At 43.5% G+C, this 24,508-nt stretch overlaps 1 protein-coding gene across 1 annotated transcript in view; it reads right to left on the bottom strand.

The window, feature by feature from the left end:
* Positions 1–24,508, bottom strand: part of ERC2 (ELKS/RAB6-interacting/CAST family member 2) — a 692,745-nt gene that overhangs the window by 305,588 nt on the left and 362,649 nt on the right. The window contains 2 exon segments of the mRNA XM_030206769.1: positions 12,802–12,813; positions 15,029–15,222. Of these exon segments, the coding sequence (XP_030062629.1) occupies positions 12,802–12,813; positions 15,029–15,222 (206 nt within the window).

The following is a 24,508-nucleotide window of genomic DNA, read 5'->3' as shown; positions in this document are numbered from 1 at the left end:
CCTGGATTGGCCACTGTTGGGGACAGGATGCTGGGCTCGATGGACCTTTGGTCTTTTCCCAGTATGGCATTACTTATGTACTTATGATGTGCGCCGAACTTCTAACATGCGGAGGCAAAAAGGGGTGAGATTATGGGCAGAGAAATGGGTGTTTCATGGGCATTCCAAAATTTAGGCGCCTAGTTATAGAACATGGCCCAGTGTGCCTAAATCTATGTGCTGAGATTTACACCAGGTTTTCATTGGCGTAAATGGATGTGCACAGATATCAGCGCTGAAATATCAACTAAGGATATTCTATAATCAGTGCCTAAATCTAGGTGCCAATTACAGAATACTCTTAGTTGGCACTGATTTCAGCTCCAATTTTTTAGCCGCCATATATAGAATCTCCTCCTAAGCACGCATTAGCTCTTAGGGGGCCCTTTTACAAAGGAGCGGGGAGGGCTAATGCGTAGGTTAACACGCGCCCAATCGGCACTACCACTAGGGTAGTGCATGCGCCCAGTGGTAATTCTGAGTTTGGCGCACGCCGAATCTAGCGGTTGTCGCGCGCTGCATGGTTACCACATGGGTAGCGTAAGAGCCCTCACCACTAGGTCAATGGGTGGTGGTAAGGGCTCAGGCTATAAATAGGCACGCGCTAGTTTTAATATTAGAACAGACCCATTTCCCCGGGCCATTAACAAATAGCCTTTTTTTCCCCAGCCGTGGTAAAAATGGCCCAGTGCGCACCTAAAAGAGGAGCCCACACTACCACAGGCTACTTTTTAGCACGGCTTTGTAAAAGGACCCCTTAGTGTGGTTTAGTAAAGGACCCCTATACTCTTCAGACATTGCCTGTAAAAGCTCACTTAACTCTATTCCTTCACAAGCACACAAGAACACATAAACAAAAAGAGAAATAGAATGGTATAAAAATAGCTTATTCATATATCACATGTTCCCAGTAGTGCAAATCTTTCTATGAGATAGAAGCACATCTAGTTATCTTTCTATTTTTTTCATGACTCACAGGATACCCATTTCCACACAAAAATAAAAATATACTGAAGGATGCAATTCAACTATTATACTGTGATTTATCTATGTCATGTTTTCCCACTTTAAATCCCTCCCTCTCATAACGACTCCAAGCACTCAAGTTCCCCCACAAACTAAGGGATCCTTTTACAAATGAGCGCTAGTGTTTGTAGCACGCGCTAAAAATAAGCCTGCACTAAATGCTACAGCCGCCCATATGTTCCTATGGGTGTCTCTAGTATTTAGAGCACGCTAATCATTAGAATGTGCTAAAACACTACCGCGCCTTTGCAAAAGACCCCTCAAGTGCCTTAAGGCAGTAGCTCTCAACTAGTCCTGGAGGCAAGACTAATTTACAGGAGAAAGACTATGGAAAATCAAAATTTGACAGTTCTAGACCCCTTCGAGAGAAACTACACTGGCTTCCAGCAAAACTGTGGGGAAAACGTGGGGTATAAATGTACAATAAATAAATAAATAAAGGAACGAATTACTTTTAAAATTTGTACCCTAGTCCATAAAATTCTTTCTGGTGAAGCCCCAGGTTATATGGATACTCTTATCAATCTACCATCTAGGAATTCTTGCAGATCATCCCGTTCATACTTAAACCTCCATCACCCCACCTGTAACGGTCTCAAATATAAGTCCACTTATGTTTCCACCTTTTCCTTTATTAGCACTCAACTATGGAATGCATTACCTAAACCTGTGAAAATTATTCATGATCATCTGAGCTTCAGAAAATCTCTTAAGACCAGTTTATTTGGAAAGGCTTATCCTAAAGGACCCGTCTTAAATCCATAACTCCTGGAATACAACTTACCGTATTTTTCGGACTATAAGACGCACTTTTTTCCCCCAAAATTTGGGAGGAAAATGGGGGGTGCGTCTTATAGTCCGAAGGTACCGGTTCGCGGTGGAGCGGGAAGGCAGGAGCAGGATCGCCGCTGCAGGAAGCCAGCGGCGGCAGAGTGGGCGATGCTGCGGGCCCTGGGCTGGAAGGAGGGGGTGTCCCGCCAACTCCGTGGGTGCTCAGGCACCCCCAACATCTCACCGACCGCCAGCCTAGTCCCTCCCTCCCTCCCTCCCTCTGAATTTTAAGTCTTACCTCGTCGGGGCAGCGCGAGTGAAAAGCGTGCAGCCCTGCCCCCTCTCTTGCTCTGCTCAGGAAATGTGGGCGGGACCAGAGCTGAGCAAGAGAGAAGGGAAGTGCTGCATGCTTTTCACTCGCGCTGCCCCGATGAGGTAAGACTTAAAATTCAGAGGGATGGAGCCTGGAACTCAGGGGGAGGGAGGGGGGGCTGGAATTTGGAGGGAGGGAGGGGGCCTGGAATCTCAGGGAGGGAGGGGGGCCTGGAATGGAGGGGGCCTGGAACAGGGAGGGAGCCTGGAACTCAGGGGGAGGGAGGGGGGGCTGGAATTTGGAGGGAGGGAGTGGGCCTGGAATCTCAGGGAGGGAGGGGGGCCTGGAATGGAGGGAGCCTGGAACAGGGAGGGAGCCTGGAACTCAGGGGGAGGGAGGGGGGGCTGGAATTTGGAGGGAGGGAGTGGGCCTGGAATCTCAGGGAGGGAGGGGGGCCTGGAATGGAGGGAGCCTGGAACTCAGGGGAAGGGAGGGGGGCTGGAATTTGGAGGGAGGGAGTGGGCCTGGAATCTCAGGGAGGGAGGGGGGCCTGGAATGGAAGGGGCCTGGAACAGGGAGGGAGCCTGGAACTCAGGGGGAGGGAGGGGGTGCTGGAATTTGGAGGGAGGGAGGGGGCCTGGAATCTCAGGGAGGGAGGGGGGGCCTGGAATTTGGAGGGAGGGAGTAGGCCTGGAATCTCAGGGAGGGAGGGGGGCCTGGAATGGAGGGGGCCTGGAACAGGGAGGGAGCCTGGAACTCAGGGGGAGGGAGGGGGGGCTGGAATTTGGAGGGAGGGAGGGGGCCTGGAATCTCAGGGAGGGAGGGGGGGCCTGGAATGGAGGGGGCCTGGAACAGTGAGGGGGCCTGGAACTCAGGGGGAGGGAGGGGGGGCTGGAATTTGGAGGGAGGGAGGGGGCCTGGAATCAGGGAGGGAGGGGGGCCTGGAATGGAGGGGGCCTGGAACAGGGAGGGGGCCCTGGAACTCAGGGAGGCAGGTCCCCCTGGAACTCAGGGAGGGAGGGGGGCCCTGGAACTCAGGGAGGCAGGTCCCCCTGGAACTCAGGGAGGGAGGGAGGGAGGGGGTCCCTGGAACTCAGGGAGGCAGGTCCCCCTGGAACTCAGGGAGGGAGGGGGGCCCTGGAACTCAGGGAGGCAGGTCCCCCTGGAACTCAGGGAGGGAGGGAGGGAGGGGGTCCCTGGAACTCAGGGAGGCAGGTCCCCCTGGAACTCAGGGAGGGAGGCCCTGGAACTCAGGGAGGCAGGTCCCCCTGGAACTCAGGGAGGGAGGGGGGCCCTGAAACTCAGGGAGGGAGGGAGGGGGCCCTAGAACTGATAGTTCTGTCATTACTGTATTTTGTTGCAGAAAGATAAAATAGCGTACCGTAGTATGCTGCTGAATCTACCGTAATTGTGGAAAGATGTCAAAGCAGAAAAGGCTTTCATATAAAATCCCTTTTACACTGGAGGTAGTGAAGTACGCCAAAGAACATGGTAACAGAGCAGCGGAGAAACACTTTGGGCCACCTCCAACCGAAAAAATGATACGGAATGGAGGAAACAGGAGGATCAGCTGCAAAAAACGGACAAAACGAAACAATGTTTTCGTGGGCATGCTGCAAAATGGCCACAGTTAGAAGTGGATGTGAAAGAGTGGATCACACGTCACAGGAACAATGGCTTTTCAGTATCTACAAAAATGATCATATATGAAGCCAAACGTCTTGCTACAGAGAAAGGCATTGAGGACTTCACTGGATCACCATCATGGTGCCACAGATTTATGAAGAGATGTGGTCTTGCTATGCGCACCAAAAGTAGGATTGCACAAAAAATACCTATAGAATATGAATCCATGATTGTGTCTTTTCACAAATTTGTACTGGATGCAAGAAAGAAAAATGGATTTGAAATAAGCCAGATTGGGAACATGGATGAAGTCCCGTTAACCTTTGATGTTCCATCAAACAAGACTGTTGATGTGAAAGGTGCCAAAACCATAACCGTGAAAACCTCAGGGCATGAGAAAACCCATTACACGGTTGTGTTGTCCTGCTGTGCAGATGGCACCAAACTGCCACCAATGCTGATTTTCAAGAGAAAAACCATGCTAAAAGAGGCAATCCCAAGAGGAGTTATTGTTCATGTTCATGACAAAGGATGGATGGATGAAAATGGCATGAAGATATGGATAGAAAAAGTGTGGTCCAAACGTCCTGGAGGGCTTCTGAAAAAACCTGCTCTATTAGTGCTTGACCAGTTTAGGGCACATATCACTGAAGCCACAAAAAAGAGATTTAAAGAAGAGAAAACCCATCTAGCCGTAATTCCTGGGGGGCTTACCAGCCAGTTGCAACCTTTGGACGTTTCCATCAACAAGCCATTTAAAGTTTTAATGAGAGAAGAGTGGAATAAATGGATGGCTGCTGGAAATCATGATCTGACACCAACTGGACGAATGAAGAGGCCCACTTTCACCCAAGTTTGTGAGTGGGTGAAAACCTCATGGCAGTCAGTTAAGGATGAAACCGTTGTGAGGTCCTTCAAAAAATGTGGCATCAGCAATGCCTTAGACGGCTCTGAAGATGACATCCTCTATGAACAGAGTGAAGACAGTGATGCTAGTGATTCTGAGGAACTGAGCCTCATAAATGTGGACAGTAGTGACGAGGAGTTTTTGGGGTTCCCTGATGATTAGAGTAGTTTCTGTACTTAAAGCTTAAAGTCAGTAATAATGGTTGTTAATGCTGCTGTTGAGTTCAGTTTACATTTACATTGGTTAAATATTGTTATTTATGGTATGTTATTAAATATTTTACCACACGGTTTGCTTCAAACTTTTTTTTTCTATTTTCCTCCTCTAAAACCTAGGTGCGTCTTATGGTCCGGTGCGTCTTATAGTCCGAAAAATACGGTATTTATGGATCTCATGGACTCTATTACCCTTCCCCTCTTTTCCCTCGCCCCTTGGAATTACTATCCTTCCCATTCACTTTATTATATTTTGTTTGTTTGTTAACCGGATTGACGATTGCCTTTACGGTCTGATGTCAGCCACATTGAGCCTGCCAGTGGGTGGGAAAAATATGGGGTATAAATGTTATAAATAAATAAATACTTGGGGGCAGTTCTTTAACTGGGCACCACAATTCGGGCATGATAATGCCATGCGCTGAGCACCAATTATATCATAGCATCTATGCGTCCAGATTCTGTTATAGACCACTAGAATAAATGTAGCTCTTGATGCCTAAATTCTACATTTTTGCATGCCTATTATAGTATTCTGTAGGCTATGCACGTAACTAGGAGACCCGCCCAAGCTCTGTCCCTTGTAAGCCCTCTCAGGCTTATGAGCTAAGGGGTCCTTTTACCAAGCTGCACTAAAAAGAGGCCTTAGCACACTCTTACGTGGGTCTTTCCCATGCGCTAAGACCATTTTTTTACTGCAGTTGGAAATGGGCAATTTTCCATTTTCGAAATTAATGGCTATGCGCTAATCTTAAAACACACTTAGCAAGCTGAAGTTTCCAGTAATTTGATAACTTATCACCATGAGCTATTACCGTCAGGCTTATTTTCGAAAGAGAAGGGCGCCCATCTTTTGACACAAATCGGGAGATGGGCATCCTTCTCTCAGAGTCGCCCAAATCGGCATAATCAAAAGCCGATTTTTGGCATCCCCAACTGCTTCTTGTCGCGGGGATGACCAAAGTTCCCGGGGGCATGTCGGAGGCGTAGCAAAGGTGGGACTGAGGCGTGCCTAACAGATGGGCGTCCTTGAGCAATAGTGGAAAAACGAAGGGCGTCCCTGATGAGCACTTGGGCGATTTTACTTGGTCCATTTTTTCTTACGACCAAGCCTCAAAAAGGTGCGCGAACTGACCAGATGACCACCGGAGGGAATTGGGGATGACCTCCCCTGACTCCCCCAGTGGTGACTAACCCCCTCCAACCCTGAAAAAAACAACTTTAAAAACTTTTTTTGCAACAAGCCTGAAATGTCATACTCAGGTCCATCGCAGCAGTATGCAGGTCCCTGGGAGGGGAGGTATGTGTGTGTCAGCGGAGGCATAACCAAGGCATGGACGTCCTTCTTTAAACATTTTGGACGTCCTGAACTGCCACCCCACAGGGACGGCCAAATTTCAAGGGAGTGGAGGAGTGGCCTAGTGGTTAGAGCACTGGTCTTGCAATCCAGAGGTGGCCAGTTCAAATACCACTGCTGCTACTTGTGATCAAAAATCCAACTAAATAGAGGGGGTGTTAGAGGAATAGCAGGCATGGACATCGTTCTCACAGAAAAATCCACATTTTGGACGCCAACGGAGGAGTCCTCACCTGCAGTTGCAGGGACGGAGGCATAGCGAAGGACGTCCTTCACGCATACTCTAAAAAAAAAAAAGACATCCCTGATGAGCACTTGGATGTTTTCACCTGGACTTGTATTTTTCTATGGTTGTAAATGGCAATTTATTTAAGGTTGTAGACGGCTATTATACACGTAGCTTGTCTGCATGTATGAAGCCGTCTTTGGCATGCGCAGAGCAGCCATGCATAATGCTTGGCTGCTCTGCACTGGCTTCCCCTCCTTAAGAAGGAAATAGTGTGCATGCATGAAGGAAATCGCATACAAATGAGCTGCTCACTGTTAGCTCATTTGCACACGATTTCGGTAAGGGAAGGGCTTTTTCTGTTCAGTTAGTGCATCAGATAGTCCACTGCAGTGCCCCCTAGGGTGCCCGGTTGGTGTCCTGGCATGTCAGGGGGACCAGTGCACTATGAATTCTGGCTCCTCCCATGACTAAATGAGTTGGATTTGATCTTTTTTGAGATGGGCGTCCTCGGTTTCCATTATCGCCGAAAACCGGGGACGACCATCTCTAAGATCGACCATCTCTAAGGTTGACCTAAATGTTGAGATTTGGGCATCCCTGACCGTATTGTTTATTTATTTATTTATTGCATTTGTATTCCACATTTTCCCACCTCTTTGCAGGCTCAATGTGGCTTACATGGTACCGTGATCGGCGTTAACCAATTCCGGTGTAACAATTACAAGTTGTGAGTAATATCAAGGTGATATTATGGTACAGTGAGATACATGTATGGTAAAGACAATTGGGGAGAACTTAGTAAGAGAAGGAAGAATAAGGCTATGTCTGTTGACGATCTTTGGTTACGTTGTGTAGCAAATGTCCAGGTTTTTTATGTTGGGTCGGTGGGGTATGCTCTTCTGAACAGTTCTGTTTTTAGTGCTTTCCAGAAATTCAGGTGGTCGAGAATGGTTTTTACTGCTTTTGGTAGGGCATTCCACAGTTGTGCGCTCAGTTAGGAAAAGCTAGATGCATAGGTGGATATGTATTTGAGTCCTTTGCTGTTTGGGTAGTGGAGGTTTAGGTATGATTGTGCTGATTTTATGTTGTTTCTGAGTGGTAGATTGATGAGGTCTGTCATGTATCCCGGTGCCTTGTCGTAGATTATTTTGTGAACTGTCATGCAGATTTTGAATGCGATACGTTCCTTGATTGGAAGCCAGTGTAGTTTTTCTCAGAGTGGTTTGGTGCTGTCAAAATGCTTTTTTCCCGAATATAAGCCTTGCTGCTGTGTTTTGGGTGGTTTGAAGTTTCTTTATGATTTGTTCTTTGCATCCCGCATAGATTCCATTGCAATAGTCTGTGTGGCTTAGTACCATTGACTGTACCAGGTTGCGAAATATTTCCCTCAGGAAGAAAGGTTTCACACGTTTTAGTTTCCACACTGAGAGAAACATTTTCTTTATGGTGACTTTAGTTTGGGTCTCTAGTTGGAGGTTTTGGTTGATTGTTACTCCGAAAATTTTCAGGCTGTCTGAAATCGGGAGGGTAGATGCCCATCTTGTTTTGATAATACAGGTTTCCCCGCCCCTTCACAGGGACATCCTGCGAGGACGCCCTCAGGAAAACTCTCGTGCCCCGTTTGATTATGCCCCTCTGTATGATATAATTCTAATTTATATTGTGGAGAAAAAGACCTCAATAGTCTATGCTTGGCAGCAGATCAAAAATTTCTAAGTGCCAGCTTTGTTTAGACTCCGTTATTATCATTGGTCAAAAAACTCCACGTTTTTATTCATTTTATAAATTTTTGATAATTTCTAATAATTATGGCATTCTGAGGCACATCATAAGATATATATTTTTATAACACTTACCCTAATCTCTGCCTAATGGGGCTCTCCGTTTCATTCTGCTAGTGAGCTTCCTCAGGGGGCTAAGCGAATTACAGCCTTTCGTTGTGCCTCATTCTTTCAAAATGGCATCCACTGACTCTATGACACCGACACTCTTATATCATCAAATATATAAACGGCGAGTGACCGAACTCACTCGCAAATGCGCAGTGGAGACTTCCCTCTCTGTCCCGCCCCCGCGTCAATACATGATGACGGGGGTAGGACAGAGAGGGAAACTGCGCGAAGCCGCTGAGGTCGCTACCGCTCCCCCCCCCCCCCCGAGGTCACCGCTACCGCTTCCCCCACCCGGAGTCGCCGCCGCCACCCCTCCACCCGGCCCGGGCCCTCTTTTCACTACTGAACTTACATCCATTCGCCAGAACGCAGCACGCACATCAGCTGAGCTGCCGTCGGCCTTCCTTCCCTGCCTGTGTCCTGCCCTCGCTGACGTTACGTCACACGAGGCGGGACACAGGCAGAGAAGGAAGGCCGACGGCAGCTCAGCTTATGTGCGTGCTGCGTTCCGGCGAATGGATGTAAGTTCAGTAGCGAAGAGAGGGCCCGGGCCGGGTGGAGGGGTGGCGGCGGCGACTCCAGGGTGGGGGGGAATGGCTGCGGCGACCTCGCGGGAGGGGAGCCAGCGTCGACCTCAGAAAACCCCAATACCAGCCCATTTTTTACGGGCTCAACGGCTAGTATGGTAATAGCTCACTTTGATAAGTTATCATTATTGGAAACTTCAGCTTGCAAAGTGTGTTTTTTACATTAATCTCGATGAAAATTTGTCTGGTCAATACTGTTTCTACGCGCTAATGCTGCCATTAGCATGTGGTCATTGGCGTGTGAGCCTCTACTGCCACCTATTTTGTAGGCGGTAGCAGCTCACGCATTAACCATGTACTAATAAGTTAGTGCATGGCAATGTAGCTGCGCTAACCAATTAGCATGGTGCATGCCCACTCTCCACCCCCCAGACCCGCCCCCTGCGCTATAATGTAAATTTTATTTTTGAGCGTGTGGGTAGCAACTGATTTCTTTTCTCCGATACATTGATCCTCACATGTGGAACTTCCTAGCTACAAGCTGGCTTCAACAAAAGATTCAAACAATTCAAAACACGGCAGCAGGTCTTATCTATTCAGCACATAAGTTCGAAAGGGCTTTCCCCATTGTTGTGAATGCAATGGCTTCTGGTGGAGGTTCAGCTTTTATGTTTAAGATGCTTTACGGTGATGCTCCTACGTCTTTGAAAAAATGTGATAACTTTATTACCTCAGTCTAGGAATATTCACTCAAAAAATCTTTTGCTTTTATAATTTCCTATTCTGTGTGGAATTCAATCTAAACAAATGTTTTTGGCTATTTTCTCATATTTAGCAGCTCAAGTTGTGTTCTTATGTTCTTATTCTCTTCCATCTGAGATTAAAGTTATTCCTGATTTTATGGTTTTTAGGAAACAGTTGAAAATGTTTCTTTTCAAGAAATATTCTTATTAGCTTAGGGCTGATTGAGTATTGTTGATAGTGATGTTTTATCATTTAGGTTTGTAAATTCTTCAGGTCTTTGAGAACTCTTTGATTTATGTAATCCGCATTGAACTTGAAAGGTTGTTGTGGAATACAAGCATGTATCAGTAACAAAAAAAACGGGAAATAGAATTCTAAACCCCAAAGAGATTCTGGAGACCAGTCTGGCCAAACTGACTATCTCATCAGGAGTCCTGTTCTAAACACTAGTGAGATGTGAACGCATGGATAGAAACCCACATCGCAACTCTGCATATCTTTTCTATGGAAGCTAGTATCAAGTGTTAGGTATTATTAGGAAAGGAATGGAAAACAAAAATGAGGACATTATAATGCCTTTCTATCGCTCCATGGTGCGACCACACCTCGAATATTGTGTTCAATTCTGGTCACCGCATCTCAAAAAAGATATAGTAGAATTAGAAAAGGTAAAGAGAAGGGTGACAAAAAAGATAAAGGGGATGGGACGACTTCCCTATGAGGAAAGGCTAAAGCAGATAGGGCTCTTCAACTTGGAGAAAAGATGGCTGAGGGGAAATAGGATAGAGGTCTATAAAATAATGAGTAGAGTGGAAAGGGTAGATGTGAAGCGTCTGTTTATTCTTTCCAAAAATACTAGGACTAGGAGGCATATGATGAAGCTACAAAGTAGTAAATTTAAAACGAATTGGAGAAAACATTTCTTCACTCAATGTGTAATTAAACTCTGGAATTCGTTGCCAGAAAATGTGGTAAAGGTGGTTAGCTTAGCGGAGTTTTAAAAAAATGTTTGGACGGCTTCCTAAAGGAAACGTCCATAGACCATTATTAAAATGGACTTGGGGAAACTCCACTGCTTATCTCTGGGATAAGCAGCATAAAATGATTTGTACTTTTTGGGGATCTTGCCAGGTATTTGTCACCTGGATTGGCCACTGCTAGAAACAGGATACTGGGCTTGACGGACCTTTGGTCCGTCCCAGTATGGCAATACTTATGTACTTATGTAAGTGGTCTGTTAATGCAGCTATAGCTCTGAGATTATGAGCTATGACATGACTCTCCAGAGTAAGCCCACCCTCAGCATAATTCAAGGAAATCCAATCTGTTTACTGACTTCAAAAACACAGTCAACCAACTCATTAACAACTACTTCCACAAGTCTGTTGCCCAATCCTATCCTACAATTTATGGCAGAGGACAACACGCTGCAGAAAGCTCATATAAGCAATCACTTGGGCAAAAAGAATTGTGGGATTACCCAAAATTGAGACATTTCAGAACCAGGCAACAGTTCCATAATGCCTTTCCACGTTGCACAACGTTTTCTGTGGAATTTTTGTTTCACCTTCCAAAGGCTGTAAGAAATTAAAACCGTTAGGCATAAGATACACCATTTCAAAACACAGAAAGCAAACCAACTTGTGGACATTTGCACTTTTGATCCTGCCTTTGCCCAAAACTTGATCTTGCCTCATCTCGACATAATTAGGTATCATACATTTTGAAGAAAACAAACGATTTAGAATACATAAGGATCCAGGGCAAAGCAAACACTTCCCAAGATACCCCAAATAAGCTGCCCTGCTTCCTGTGGGATAGATACTGGCAAGCATGTATCTGTTACTTGACAGATCATGAAACAGAAGATTACAAAGGCAGATAACCATGTTTCATAACCCATACAGGGCATGATTTATTAAGCTTTTTCTCCCATAGACAAAAAAAAAACTTTATTAAATCAGGTCCATTATGATGTTCAAAATGAGAAACCACAGAATTTAACTGTAAATTCTGAATTTAGAAACCACATGCAGAGACATTTTTGCAAAATATGTACTTTCCATACAAGCAGTACTCAAGCAAAATTAAGCTGGCTTTCATGTGTATGAGAATATCATCCAATGACTAGAACACTATTAAGTTCAAGAGTTTAAAATCTGTATTGCATTCAAGTTTATTCTGTAGAGAAGTCTCAAATACACAATTTAATTGTGGCTTTTCTTCAGTTTTCTCTGTCCAAATAGCCCTGATACTCTACAAGAAACTGAATTATAAAAATGTTGCGGCAAATTCCAACAAATATTTCAACCAATTATTGAAATCTCAAGGATAATATTCAGCAGGGGGCCAATGCCTAACTTTCAACGGCTATGAGATCTATTTAAAGTTATATGGATTTTCAGCAGCCCAATCTGTATAAGTGCTGCTGGTGAAAATGTATGTATAACGTTAACACCTAATTCTATAATATTGCATCTACATTTTCATACTCAATGTGCAAAATTGCACATACAGGTAATAGAATAATGGTGGTTATGTGTATAACTTAAATTGTTACACAGGTATTAACTGGAATTAATTTCTAATTGGCACTTATTGGCACTGATTTGCAGATACACATTTTACTGCCCTTGGTCAGTATTTCTATAACCTTTAACACGCAGCAACTAAGGAGGTATGGAAGTAGGAGGGACATGGGTGGGTCAGGGGCATGGCCAGCACTTACACAGAATACTGTCAGTTAGAAAAAAAAAAGAAAGGCAAGATGACGACGGGGAGGAAGTGCTGAGGAAGTTCTGAGGAAGTGCTGAGGAACACTCCGAACCACGCACCTTAAATTCCTCGAAAAAGCTTTTCTTTCTTAAATTAATATGCCTAAAAGGAGGGGAAGGCAGAGAACCGGACCCGCGGTTTCTGCTTCGCCGGTACCTGGTACTTTGGAGCGCTTCTTGGTTCCGGGAACGATGCCGGGAACGGGAGATCTGCAGACGGGGAACGCAGGGAGAGGAGAGCCACATCCCCGTCCAGAGATGGAAACAACGCTAAGCCCCGAACAGAGATCGGTTCCACCCATGCTGGCAGATACGCCGAGGAGGGACCGGGAAGTCCCAAGTTCCCAAGTGGTGGTAGGGTCTCTTGGAATGGGACCCAACCTGGAAGTAAGTCTACCGATGGTAACTGCACAGGTAGTGCAGGAATTGAGTGGAGGAGAAGCCTTGACTAAGGAACAACCGACGAGGGAAGCAGGTTTGACAGAGGAAACTTTACAAATGGATATACCAAGTAAGTCTGCCTTAGGGGAAAAGCCAGATAATATTACTTTAGAAGCCATCTGGGAAGCTCTGAAGAGTCTGGAAAACTCACTATCTCAAAAAATCTCTTCTATGTGTGACCAATCTCAGACTTCCTTAAATAAAATACCAATATTGGAGACAAAGATACAAACTTTGGAAGCATTAACGGAGAATAATTCAAAAGAAATACAAACTATTCAACAAATACAAACCATTTGATAAAAGAAAATTTATATTTTCAGAATAAGATAGAAAATTTGGAAAATGCTCAGCGATCTAACACATTAAGATTGATAAACTTTCCAAAGCAATCCATGATAGCACCTGCAATAACTTTTAAAAAATATATGAGTGAAGTTTTGGAAATACCTGAGAAAGCATACCCTTCAATATCAAAAATTTACTATCTACTACCATACAAAAAAAAGAACAAGCACAAGTAGAGGGTCAACGACCTGAAACCTCATTTGATGTTTTGGATCTGAATCTAACACAAATGTTAGAGGATGATAATTTAGGTTTGGTACCAATGACTTTAATAGTTTCCTTTGTATTAGAACCGGACAGAGATTGGATTCTCAAACAGTTTTTCCTTCACAGAGATCAGTTTTTTTATGAACTATAAGATAAGAATCTTTCCGGATGTTTCTAAGGCAACCCAAAGAAGGCGCAAAGAATTTCTTAAATTACGACCTAAGGCTTCTCAACTGGGCGCACTATACTGGTTAAATTTTCCATGTAAATGTGTTGTAAAATTGAATGCTGCTAAATATGTTTTCTTTGATCCTAACCAACTTCATTCTTTTTTGGACTCTAAAATAGCCTTGTTACCCTCAGTCCAGTCAAGACCAATTGTAACATCTACTCCGTGAAATAATTAAATTGATATATTTATCTGATTTTTTTGTTTATATGTAAAGACATTTTGACAATCAATATAGGATTGTAAAATATTGTGTTAGTTTTTCTTAATTTCTGTAAATCCATCTTTGCTAAATCAAGAAGTATCTTGAAATTATTGTAAAACTTTAAAATAAATAATAAAAAAAAAGAATACTGTCAGTTATGAAAACATTAACACTAGCCTTTGACATGGCGTAAGTGCTCACCGCTAAAGTTAGATACTAAAATGCGCACTTACACCAGTATTCTATAATGGCAATTGTGTGCCTAATTGCCAATATAGAATTTGTGCTCAGTTCCTAGAATTTTAGCACCTAACTTTATGCAACCTTTAGAGAATTACCCCCTTACTTCTAATTCTACAAAATTCACCAAAATTGCACACACAAATTTGGGCACGGCCGTGTCCAATTTGCATACACAATTTCATTGAATAATGAGCCAATTAAGGCAAATAAGTGACTTTTTAACAAGCGATTATTATTGGTGTTAATTGGAATCAATTAAGATGTTAGTGTGTATATATAGGCATATGATCAGTGTCCCAAGAAAGGGGGCACAGAAATGGGAGGGTCATGGGCAGTCGAGGCAAAATTGTGGACGTGGTTTTCAGTTATACACGCAATTACAGAATAATACATTTAGGTGGGGGCATTTGCACTCCTAAATTTACGCATGACCCCCCAGGACTTAACCGCTACTCCATAAACCGCACCTAACTTTAAGGCATGGCATGGCTTATAGAATAGTGATTAATTGGGGGGGGTGTTGGTGCCGCACCCCTTAATGTACATTTCATTGATTTAAACCTAGACCAGTTATTTACCCATCATTGCTTGGACAGAAAACTTACATGTTCAGCCGATGAATTTTGCCCCCGAATGCATGTTTTTCCACCACACTTAACTTTCATACATATAACTTTGACCAGGGTTTCCACATTTATCTGATATTCATGTGTCAGTATTTATATGTGCAAATTGCAATGAAGGCTTCTAAAATAACCACCTTTTGTATCCAAACTGCCCTGCACAGTTAGAATGCATAGCATGAGTGCAATGAATGATTTTAATGTGCACTTTTCAATGATCATTTAAAGACGTAGGTTCGTCCATAATGTATATTAGGACTACTGTCTCAAATTATTCCAAATAGTACAATGTGAGTAAGATTGGAAAATTACCTTTCAAGCTCAGCAATTTGCTTATCTTTGTCATTCTTCTCATTCTCCACTTCCTTGAGGATTTCTAAGAGTCGGTCAACCTCAGCCTGGGCCTTGCTACATTCCTCTCGGTAGTACAATAGTTCTTTATCAAGCTGTTTTACTCTGTCCAGAAGCTCTGGGTTCATCCGTGAGTCCTCTTCTCCTTCGTGAGCCTTCAATGTTAAGTTAATGAAATAGAATCTTAGAAAAACAGCTGCAATATATACGGTAGCTCACAGCTTCATGGCAGCAGATGTAGATTTAAAAAAAAAAGGATTCTGGGATTTTGTAAACTCCGAAATTTAAACTGAACAAAACAATTTGTTCCAGGAGACTTAAAATTCTGTTCAAATCCTTCAAAGGTGATATTGAACTGATAAAGATCAAAGATCATACGTCCTTATTTGTGTCTATGAATAAAACCTTCACTAATTTTTCTTACTGAATTGTGTTCAAATACTCCGCTATTTCAGAAAAATAGCCTTATTACATCAAACTATACCTTGCTGTGTGCCCTATGCAAAAAAAAAAAGCATTCCGAAAAGGAATTTGAAGGATATTTTTTTTGTTTTAAAAAGGGGGGGGTTTTACTAAAGTGTGGTAAGTTTTGCTCCTGGGTAAGTGCTCCTGGGTTAATTTTTTTTAAACACCAGACACTAATGCTGAATTAGCACATAGCCAGAAATTCAAAATTAGAAATTAGAAGATGGCTATTTTACAGCTGCACTAGACATGGGCTTAGAAGGAGATTCTATATATGCCACTAAGAGCAATCTATAAGCAGCACCTAGATTTAAGCATGGTATATAGACTACGCTTAGTCGATATTCCAACGCCTAAAGCTAAGGGCCCCCATTTACACCAACAAAAACTTGGCGTAAATCCCGGCATGTAGATTTAGACGCACAAGGCCATATTATATAATTATGGATGTAATTTCAGGATGCCCATGAAACGCCCATTTTTCCTTCTATAACCATGCCCCTTTTGGCCTCTGTGCATTAGAAGTTAGGCACACTGCGTTACAGAATATGCTTAGCGAGTTCTGCATGTAAATTGTAATTATTGCCCATTAGTGCTCATTATTGCTTCTTAATAGCTGTTATCAACACTGATTAGCTTGTTAAGCCAATTAAGATATACGCATTGTTATAGAATACGCTTGGATTTTCGGCGCGGATCTCTAGGCGTGCTATATAGAATTCGGGGGTTAGTGCATGGGTAACACACAAGTAAGGACATATTAAGCCATTTACTAGTGTTTAGGAAAAGGGTCCTTTAGTCCACTTTCCTATGTTTGTATCATAGGATTTCTACAGGAATGATAGGGAGAGTAGATGCCCATCATATCGTCTACTCACTTGTCCTTTAGATTGTAAGCTCTTTGAGCAGGGCCTGTCCTTTTATGTTAAATTGTACAGCGCTGCGTAACCCTAGCAGCGCTATAGAAATGTTAAGTAGTAGTAGTAGTAGATGGCATGGATGGGCAGACTGTACAGGCCATATGGTCTTATCTGCCTATATTTTTCTCTTTTTCTATGTTTCTATCAAAACCTTATATCTCTATACTTCCTAAAATAAGGCATGATTGCTAAGCCTTTTACCCCATAGACTCAGAATTGGGGTTGAGCTGACAACTGCACCTAATAATCCTTTTTTTTTTTAACACACTGATACATTCACCTGAAAATTTAGAGCAACAGTTCTACTGAGTAAACATTGTCACAAAAAAACAGCAAACACATGCTTGAGCAGGTAACAATTTACACACACAGCAACCATCACAGCTAGCACAACATAAATAAAATCAAAGAGTAATTTGCAGCCAATGTTTGCAAGCTCTGTGTTCAATTAAGCGACAGATGGAAAGGACAATGTACTGCAATGTGCAGCCTACCCCTTGGCTTCCATTATTCCCAACTGGCTTCTTGAAAGAGCAGGCAGGAGAAAAACAAGGCAAGCAAGCAATGAAACAATTGAAACTCCAAAAAAACAAAAAAAAACTAGTGCATGATAGGTCCCCCCTAACCCTCTCAAAAAAGCTACTTCTGTTTTTTTGTTAGGTTTGCATTCTTAACAATGATTAAAAGAAAAGTCAAATGAAAGTTTAAAAAGTGTTTCAATAAAACCATGATGTTTGTTACACTAATAAACCATATTAGCATCATTTAAGCATGAAGACAGCATTGTACTTTTACTTTCAAAAGATGGTCAATTACAAATAATAATAATAATAATAATAATAAGGGAGCTTATTAAATAATGAAATAAGCTTCCATGCATTTTCTTTCATTTTTGCTGATACATTCACTGAAAGTCTCATGTTCATTTCTTTTTTATGGAGGCAATATTGTTGGCTGGTCCTATCTAACTTCTAAATAGCAGTTTAAAAATTAAATTATTTGCAAATGTTCTTCCAGTCAAGAATTAATAACCCAGATCACTTCTACTGTGGACAGCTGTTAATTTCTTGTAGCACAGGTTTGGGCTAAGCTATTGTGTGTTCAACCACATTTATAAGCAAAATTGATTCCTTCCATTTGTATTTAAAACTGTACAAAGGCTTTCGCTGTTTAATAGCTATTCAGAGTTGCCTGAGCAGCTACTGGTATTAGTTCTCAAAGGAATCTAGAAGAGTAAGATATAAAGGGATGTCAATGAGCTTTTATTTGGAGCTGCTCTAGATTAAACAAAGGGGCCCTTTTACTAAACTGGAAAACTGCTAATTTTACATGGTAACCAGTGGTTGTGGAACAAGCATGTTCTTATTTTGGTCCCGCATTAAAGTGCAAATTAGCATGGTACCTGGCCATGGTTAATAAGGGGAACTAGTAAGTGTTCTCGCTTTAACTGTGTGCTAGACAGTTAGGGGTCAATTCTATAAGGAGTTCTAAAAGTTAGGTGCCAAGTGCCAGGCTAAGCAGCGGTAAACCCACCGTGGGTTTATCATGCGCTAATCTGGAATTACTGTTGGACCAACACAGGCGCCAGCGCTAGTTCCACCCCCAGCTAGGGAAAATAGATCCCAATGGGTGGCAGTAAGTGCTCCCCCCGTATAGCCATGTGGTATGTGCAATCTTACCGCATAGCCATTTCTTTTTTCGGCCTTTTTACCCGCTGCAGTAAAAATGGCCTCAGCTCGTGGCCTGATGCTTTCAGGTTGCATCATCTAAGGGCCACACAGCTGCCTCCCAATCCTTCAATCCCAACCTCTCCCCAACAGGCCCTTCTGAGCATTACCCCTATCCTACAAGGATCCCCCACCACTGTGATCATAACTTTTTCTCTGGTTGTACATTGGTCGGTAGTCTCATGGTACTAATGCTAAGTGTCATGTTTCCACTAGGGGCGCCATATTAAGGGACAGTGTCAGATGAGCATGAATGACTAGGGATCACTCTGCCTGGGGACCACTATACCACAAGGGATTAAGATATGACCACAGGGTGGGGGGAATCCTATGAGAAGAGTTTGAAGGGGTCTTGCTTGGATGTGAAAACCCTGATTGGAGGGATAATCATTGGGGGTGGAGGGGCTCGTGGAAGTGATAGCTGGGAGCAATGAGCCACAGTTTTGCAGCCTAATGCCAAATTTTTGTAGTGGAAAAGTGTTCTAACAGATGCAACGCACCAAAACGTTGCAGAAGTGGCAGAGTCACACTAAAGCACACTTATGCGCCCATTTACAGAATAGTGCCAGTGTTTCTGTGTGGATCTGCAAAGTGAGCATAGCCATGGGAAGGGCATGGGTGGGTCGGGGCATCCTCTTTATATGCAGTGTTGCAGAATGCTGCAGATCCATGACCAATTTGTGCACTGGGATTTACACCTGGCTTCAGTAGGTGTAACTTAGGGTTACCATATGTCCAGATTTACCAGGACATGTCCTCTTTTTGAGGACAAGTCCAGACAAAGGGGCAGATTGCTAGCCTCCCCTTACTTACTACTGCCCTGGTGGTCTAGTGACCTCTTCTGCCTTCGGGCAGGAAAGAGCCCCCTCTTTCCTGCCCGGAGCGCTGCCCTGCATGCATCCTTCCTGTTCCTGATCTCGGCGCCGATTCAAAATGGCCGCCGAGAGTTGAAGTGACCTCGCGAGACTTCAACTCTCGGTGGCCATTTTGAATCGGCGCCAAGATCAGGAACAGGAAGGATGCATGCAGGGCAGCGCTCCGGGCAGGAAAGAGGGGGCTCTTTCCTGCCCCGAAGAGGTCACTAGACCACCAGGGCAGTAGTAAGGTAAAGGGAGGGAGTGTGTGACAGGGGGGAGGGGAAAATGTGACAGGAGGCGGAGTACGTGAAAGGGGGCGGGGCGGTACGGATCTCGGTGCTACATGCTATTCTATAAAGGGCACTGATCCTGGAATACCATTACGGAATACCGTTCAATGCCAATTTTTTCAGCGTCAAATTCTGAGTGCCATTACTGAATCCAGCCCTTAATGCATGTGTAGATATTAATGCCTAGAGTATATAATTGCCCTTTAATTCCATCGTCAATAGGTACAAACTTAGATTGTGAGCCCCCTAGGGACAGAGAAAGAACCTGTATATAATGTGTACAGTGCTGCATACATCTAGTAGCGCTATAGAAATGATTAGTAGTAGTAATGGTAAAGGGCCGGCTCACATATTAATCCTGTGTTAATCAGTACACGGTAATATAGCTACACTAATTGATTAGCACAGGAATGCCCACTCTCCACCCCCAGACATGCCCCCTCTGTGAAAAAATTAAAATATTTTTGTAGCACACGGTTTGCAGGCAGGTTAGGAACTGACTTCGGGACACTTGAGAGCATCCTGCGGTAAGTCCTTTTAAACTACAATAAGCATCTGCTACCACTTAAGTGGATGTCAATCCAATAATAAATCCAAACTCTCTTACATGGGTAGCGTTCAATTATCATAACAAAAAGGAACCAAACCCGCACCAGTCTCCTCTTTCTTCTATTAAAGGTGAACTACATACAGGTATCACAGAAAAGGATTCTTCATTTTAACAAAAAAAATAACAGATGGGCCTTCATATACATACGACAAACTGGCACTCAGTGTAAACCCAGTGTTTCAACAAATACAGTTATCCTGGACAATATTCTAATGTTGCAGTCAGTGTGTTTTATCTTAAACACCAGCCTCGGCATTTAAATCTATGCCATATATTCAGAAATGTGGTCCAGATAGAACACAGTGCCGTCCACATTTAAATGTGGAGACTGACGTTTACTGCAAGCTCTGTGGATCGCGGCAATATTCAGCACATTGGGATCCTTTTACTAAGCCACGCTAAAAAGTGGCCAGTGCTGCTGGGTCTCCAATGCACTGCAGCCAATTTTAGCATGGTAAACAATGGCCGTGTTCGGATTTTTTTTTCTTTTTTTTTGGGAATGGCCACATGCTAATTTCCCCATTAGAGCATAGGCATTAATTCCAGGAGCCGTTACCTGCACCTATTTAGGAGGCGGTAAGGGTTCCTGCGCAATTCCCATGCTGATCGGGTAGTGCTTGGTAATGTGCTTGCGATACCTGATTAGCGCAGGCATGCCTATTCTCCGTCCCCCCAGACACACCTCCTACAGCAAAAAAAAAAAATATATATATATATACATACATATTTTTAAATGTGGGAGTAGTGTGCACTGAAGGCCAAACTACTGTGCATCCCGGGATAGTGCCCTTTTACCACAAGGTAGTCCCACGTTAGGCCTACCGTACCTTAGTAAAAGGGCCCCATTACAACACTTTTTTTTGCTTGCCTAATTTTATCTGCATAGCTAGGTGGATGGCAGCTGAATGTTGCTGACTATCCGTAACATTAGGAAGAATACCCGTGCTCTGCCTTGCTCTGACTCAGCACTACCCAGAGAGTACCAGGCTGGTCTTCAAGAATATTCAGCAGCAATATCCAAATAAGGGTTTTTTGAAAATCTGACCCATCAGTCTCAGTAAAGCCAGCACAACAGAGTGGGCAAGTAGGGCCACAACCTGACTAATGCTTTACCCAAAACAGCATCAGATGCTGGAAACTTGGGGGGATGGGGATGGAGACTGGTTAGTTTGGTCCTTCCAATCAAAAAAAGTTGTTCCACCGGCCCTGGTTTCTCTCCTCATAAATGATCCATAAATTAGTGCTTCCTGAACTTTTACCCAATATGCTCATATTTTAACATCATAAAATTCATGTGACCCCCAATGACAATGAAAACAAAATTGCAGCCCTCCACTTGCCTCCCTTTTCATCCATTTTCTTCTCTCCCCCCCCCCCCCCCTTATCCAAAACAAGAGGACAGCAACAGCGCTGGTGGTGGTGGAACAGTAGCAGCAGATGCCAGTTCTCTGCATGGGTTTCCAGCCTAACAGGAAGCCCACACAAGATGAGAGAGCAGGGCTTCTGAAAGTTCACTGACTCACAGGCACCATGCTGACTGCAACTACCGGGCATAGGTCACTGTCGAGATCCAGAAGGAGGGGGAGCCCCGCCAACTCCTGAAAGAGCTGCACTAGCTGTTGATTACTCAGCAAGCCAAATTTAAACTATTGCTCATTGGGTTCTCTATTTGAATCTACCTCAGCACCTGACGTCTACTACTACTACTTATCATTTCTAAAGCACTACTAGACGTGCGCAGCGCTGTACACTTCAACATGAAGAGACAGTCCCTGCTCGACAGAGCTTACAATCTATTTAAGACAAACAGGACAAATGAGGGATAACGACAAAGAGTAGCAAGATTCCGTGCAGAATCCCAAAGAGCAGCAAGATTCCGGAATCCTAAGACTACTACTACTACTTATCATTTCTATAGTGCTACTAGACACACACAGCGCTGTACACTTGAAATTGAAGAGACAGTCCCTGCTCGACAGAGTTTACAATCTAATTAGGACAGACAAACAGGACAAACAAGAGATAAGGGAATATTAAAGTGAGGATGATAAAATAAGGGTTCTGAACAAGTGAATAAGGGTTAGGAGTTAAAAGCAGCATCAAAAAGGTGGGCTTTTAGCTTAGATTTGAAGACGGCACTCAGTACTTCAGATCCTCTCAGTCCAGTCTCCTTCGTGTTGGCAGCGGGCACATTCAGCTTGACGTGACTCATTGCTGTTCTGTGTACTAGTAGTTCCCACTTTATGGAATTTGTTTCCTCAGGGATGAATGCCCCTATCCAAAATGTAAAGCCGGTTTAAAAACTTGGGGGTGGTCTTTCACTAAAGATTAACTCGAGTTATCTGCAGCAGGGCCCATAGGAAAAAAATGTGACCTACTGCAGATAACTCAAGCTAACCTTTAGTAAAAGACCCCCTTGGTTGTTTGCTTCAACTTATGATGAAACTGAAGAGAGCTTCAGTGTCTTTATTCTCAAACTGTCAGCTGCAGCTGGCAGGACACCAGTTGTTCTTGGTTCCATTTCCTTTTGGTTTCTTCCCACATTTCAGATTTTAGGATAGTAATCTCATCCCTCCATGTTGTACCTCATATGTTGGTTTGATGTTGACCTTAGGCAAATCACTTAACCCTCCAATACCTCAGGTAAAAACTCTTTCCCCCCCCCCCCCAAACACACTAAGCTGCGCTAGTGGCTGCCATGCGCTAATGGGCTGTGTCGGCATCGCCGCACGGCTTAGTAAACAGGGGGTTAGATTGTGAGGGAAGGGGAAATACCTACTGTAAGTACAGTAACTCATCTTGATCTACAACTGAAAAAGCAAGTCACTCCATTGCCCCAGGTACAAAATAGGTACCTGTATATAATATGTAAACTGCTTTGATTGTAACCACAGAAAAGTGGTATATCAAGTCCCTTTCCCTATAAAAACCTGATACATTTTTTGAAGGCATGAATAAAACATATGCATTAAGGTGAGCCAGTTTAGTAAGTAAGGGGGTTAGATTAGGATTTGATTCTACAGTGTATCCATTTGCACCTCACTATGAGGCTGGAAATCATAAGAGAGATTACAGCGAACAATTTATTTTGGTAACAATCCACCCAATATTCAGTGCTATTTAACTGTCCAGAAATGGCTACTGGCCAGTTATCTCAGATGAATATTAATGCTTAGCAGCTAGTCCAGTCACCAGCTATGTTTATTTATTTTAGTTACATTTGTATCCTGTGCTTTCCCACTCATGGCAGGCTCAATGCAGCAGGCAATGGAGGGTTAAGTGACTTGCCCAGAGTCACAAGGAGCTGCCTGTGTCAGGAATCGAACTCAGTTCCTCAGGACCAAAGTCCACCACCCTAACCACTAGGCCACAGCCAGTTAGCACTAATATTCATTGGCTGGCTAACTAAATTTAACGGCCAGACAGACCCACATCAATAGAAGGTCCGTCTTTGGCCACTATAACATAGCTGGTCAGTTGATGAATATCGGTTTAACCAAATTCAATACCGGTTGATGGATAGAGCCTGGCATTGAATTTCTGGGTTCACCACCGACCGCAGAAGGAAGCCTGGCTAACTCCTGGCTAAACATAGAAACATGATGGCAGATAAAGGCCATATGACCCATCCAGTCTGCCCATCCTCTGTAGCCCCTAATTCTTCCTGTTCCTAAGCGATCCCACATGCTTATCCCATGCCTTTTTAAATTCTGGAACAGTCCTCGACTCCACCATCTCTACTGGGAGGCTATTCCACGCCTTCACCACCCTTTCTGTGAAATAATACTTCCTTAGGTTATTCCTGAGCCTATTCCCTCTTAACTTTGTCGTATGCCCCCTCATTCCAGAGCTCTCATTCATTTGAAAAAGGCTCTCTTCCTGTACATAAATGCCCTTGAGATATTTAAACGTTTCTATCATGTCTCCTCTCCTCTCTTCCAGCGTATACATGTTGAGGTTCATAAGCCTGTCCCTATAATCTTTTAATTCAAGGCCTCTTACTAATTTCGTAGTCGCCCTCTGGACCGACTCCATCCTGTTTATATCTTTCTGTAGGTGTGGTCTCCAGAACTGCATGCAGTACTCCAAATGAGGCCTCACCAGAGGCTTATACAAGGGCACTATCACCTCCTTTTTCCTGCTGATCATGCCTCTCTTTATGCACCCAAGCATCCTTCTGGCTTTGGCCATCGCTTTTTCTACCTGTTTGAAAGCTTTAATGTCATCAGACACAATCACCCCCAAGTCCCGCTCTTCCTTCGCACACTGAAGCACTACAACCCCTATACTGTACCGTTCCCTCGGATTTTTGTGACCCAAGTGCATGACCCTGCATTTTTTGGGATTAAACCTTAGTTGCCAAATATCAGTCCATTCCTCTAGCTTCTCCAGGTCCTTCCTCATGTCATTCACACCCTCCAGGGTGTTAATTTGGTGCGCTATGTGAACTGTGTAATTTATATGTAGCATGTTTAGAATCTACCATAATTTCTATGATTAATTTCTTACTACTAGATCATTAAGCAAAATAATGCAATTTAAATTGTATTAATTAAAAAAACAACAACTCAG

The sequence above is a fragment of the Microcaecilia unicolor genome, chromosome 6, assembly GCF_901765095.1.
Source record: "Microcaecilia unicolor chromosome 6, aMicUni1.1, whole genome shotgun sequence".
Taxonomy (NCBI): domain Eukaryota; kingdom Metazoa; phylum Chordata; class Amphibia; order Gymnophiona; family Siphonopidae; genus Microcaecilia; species Microcaecilia unicolor.
The sequence above is the reverse complement of the archived record's forward strand: the minus strand, read 5'-3'. Positions and strand labels throughout refer to the sequence as shown.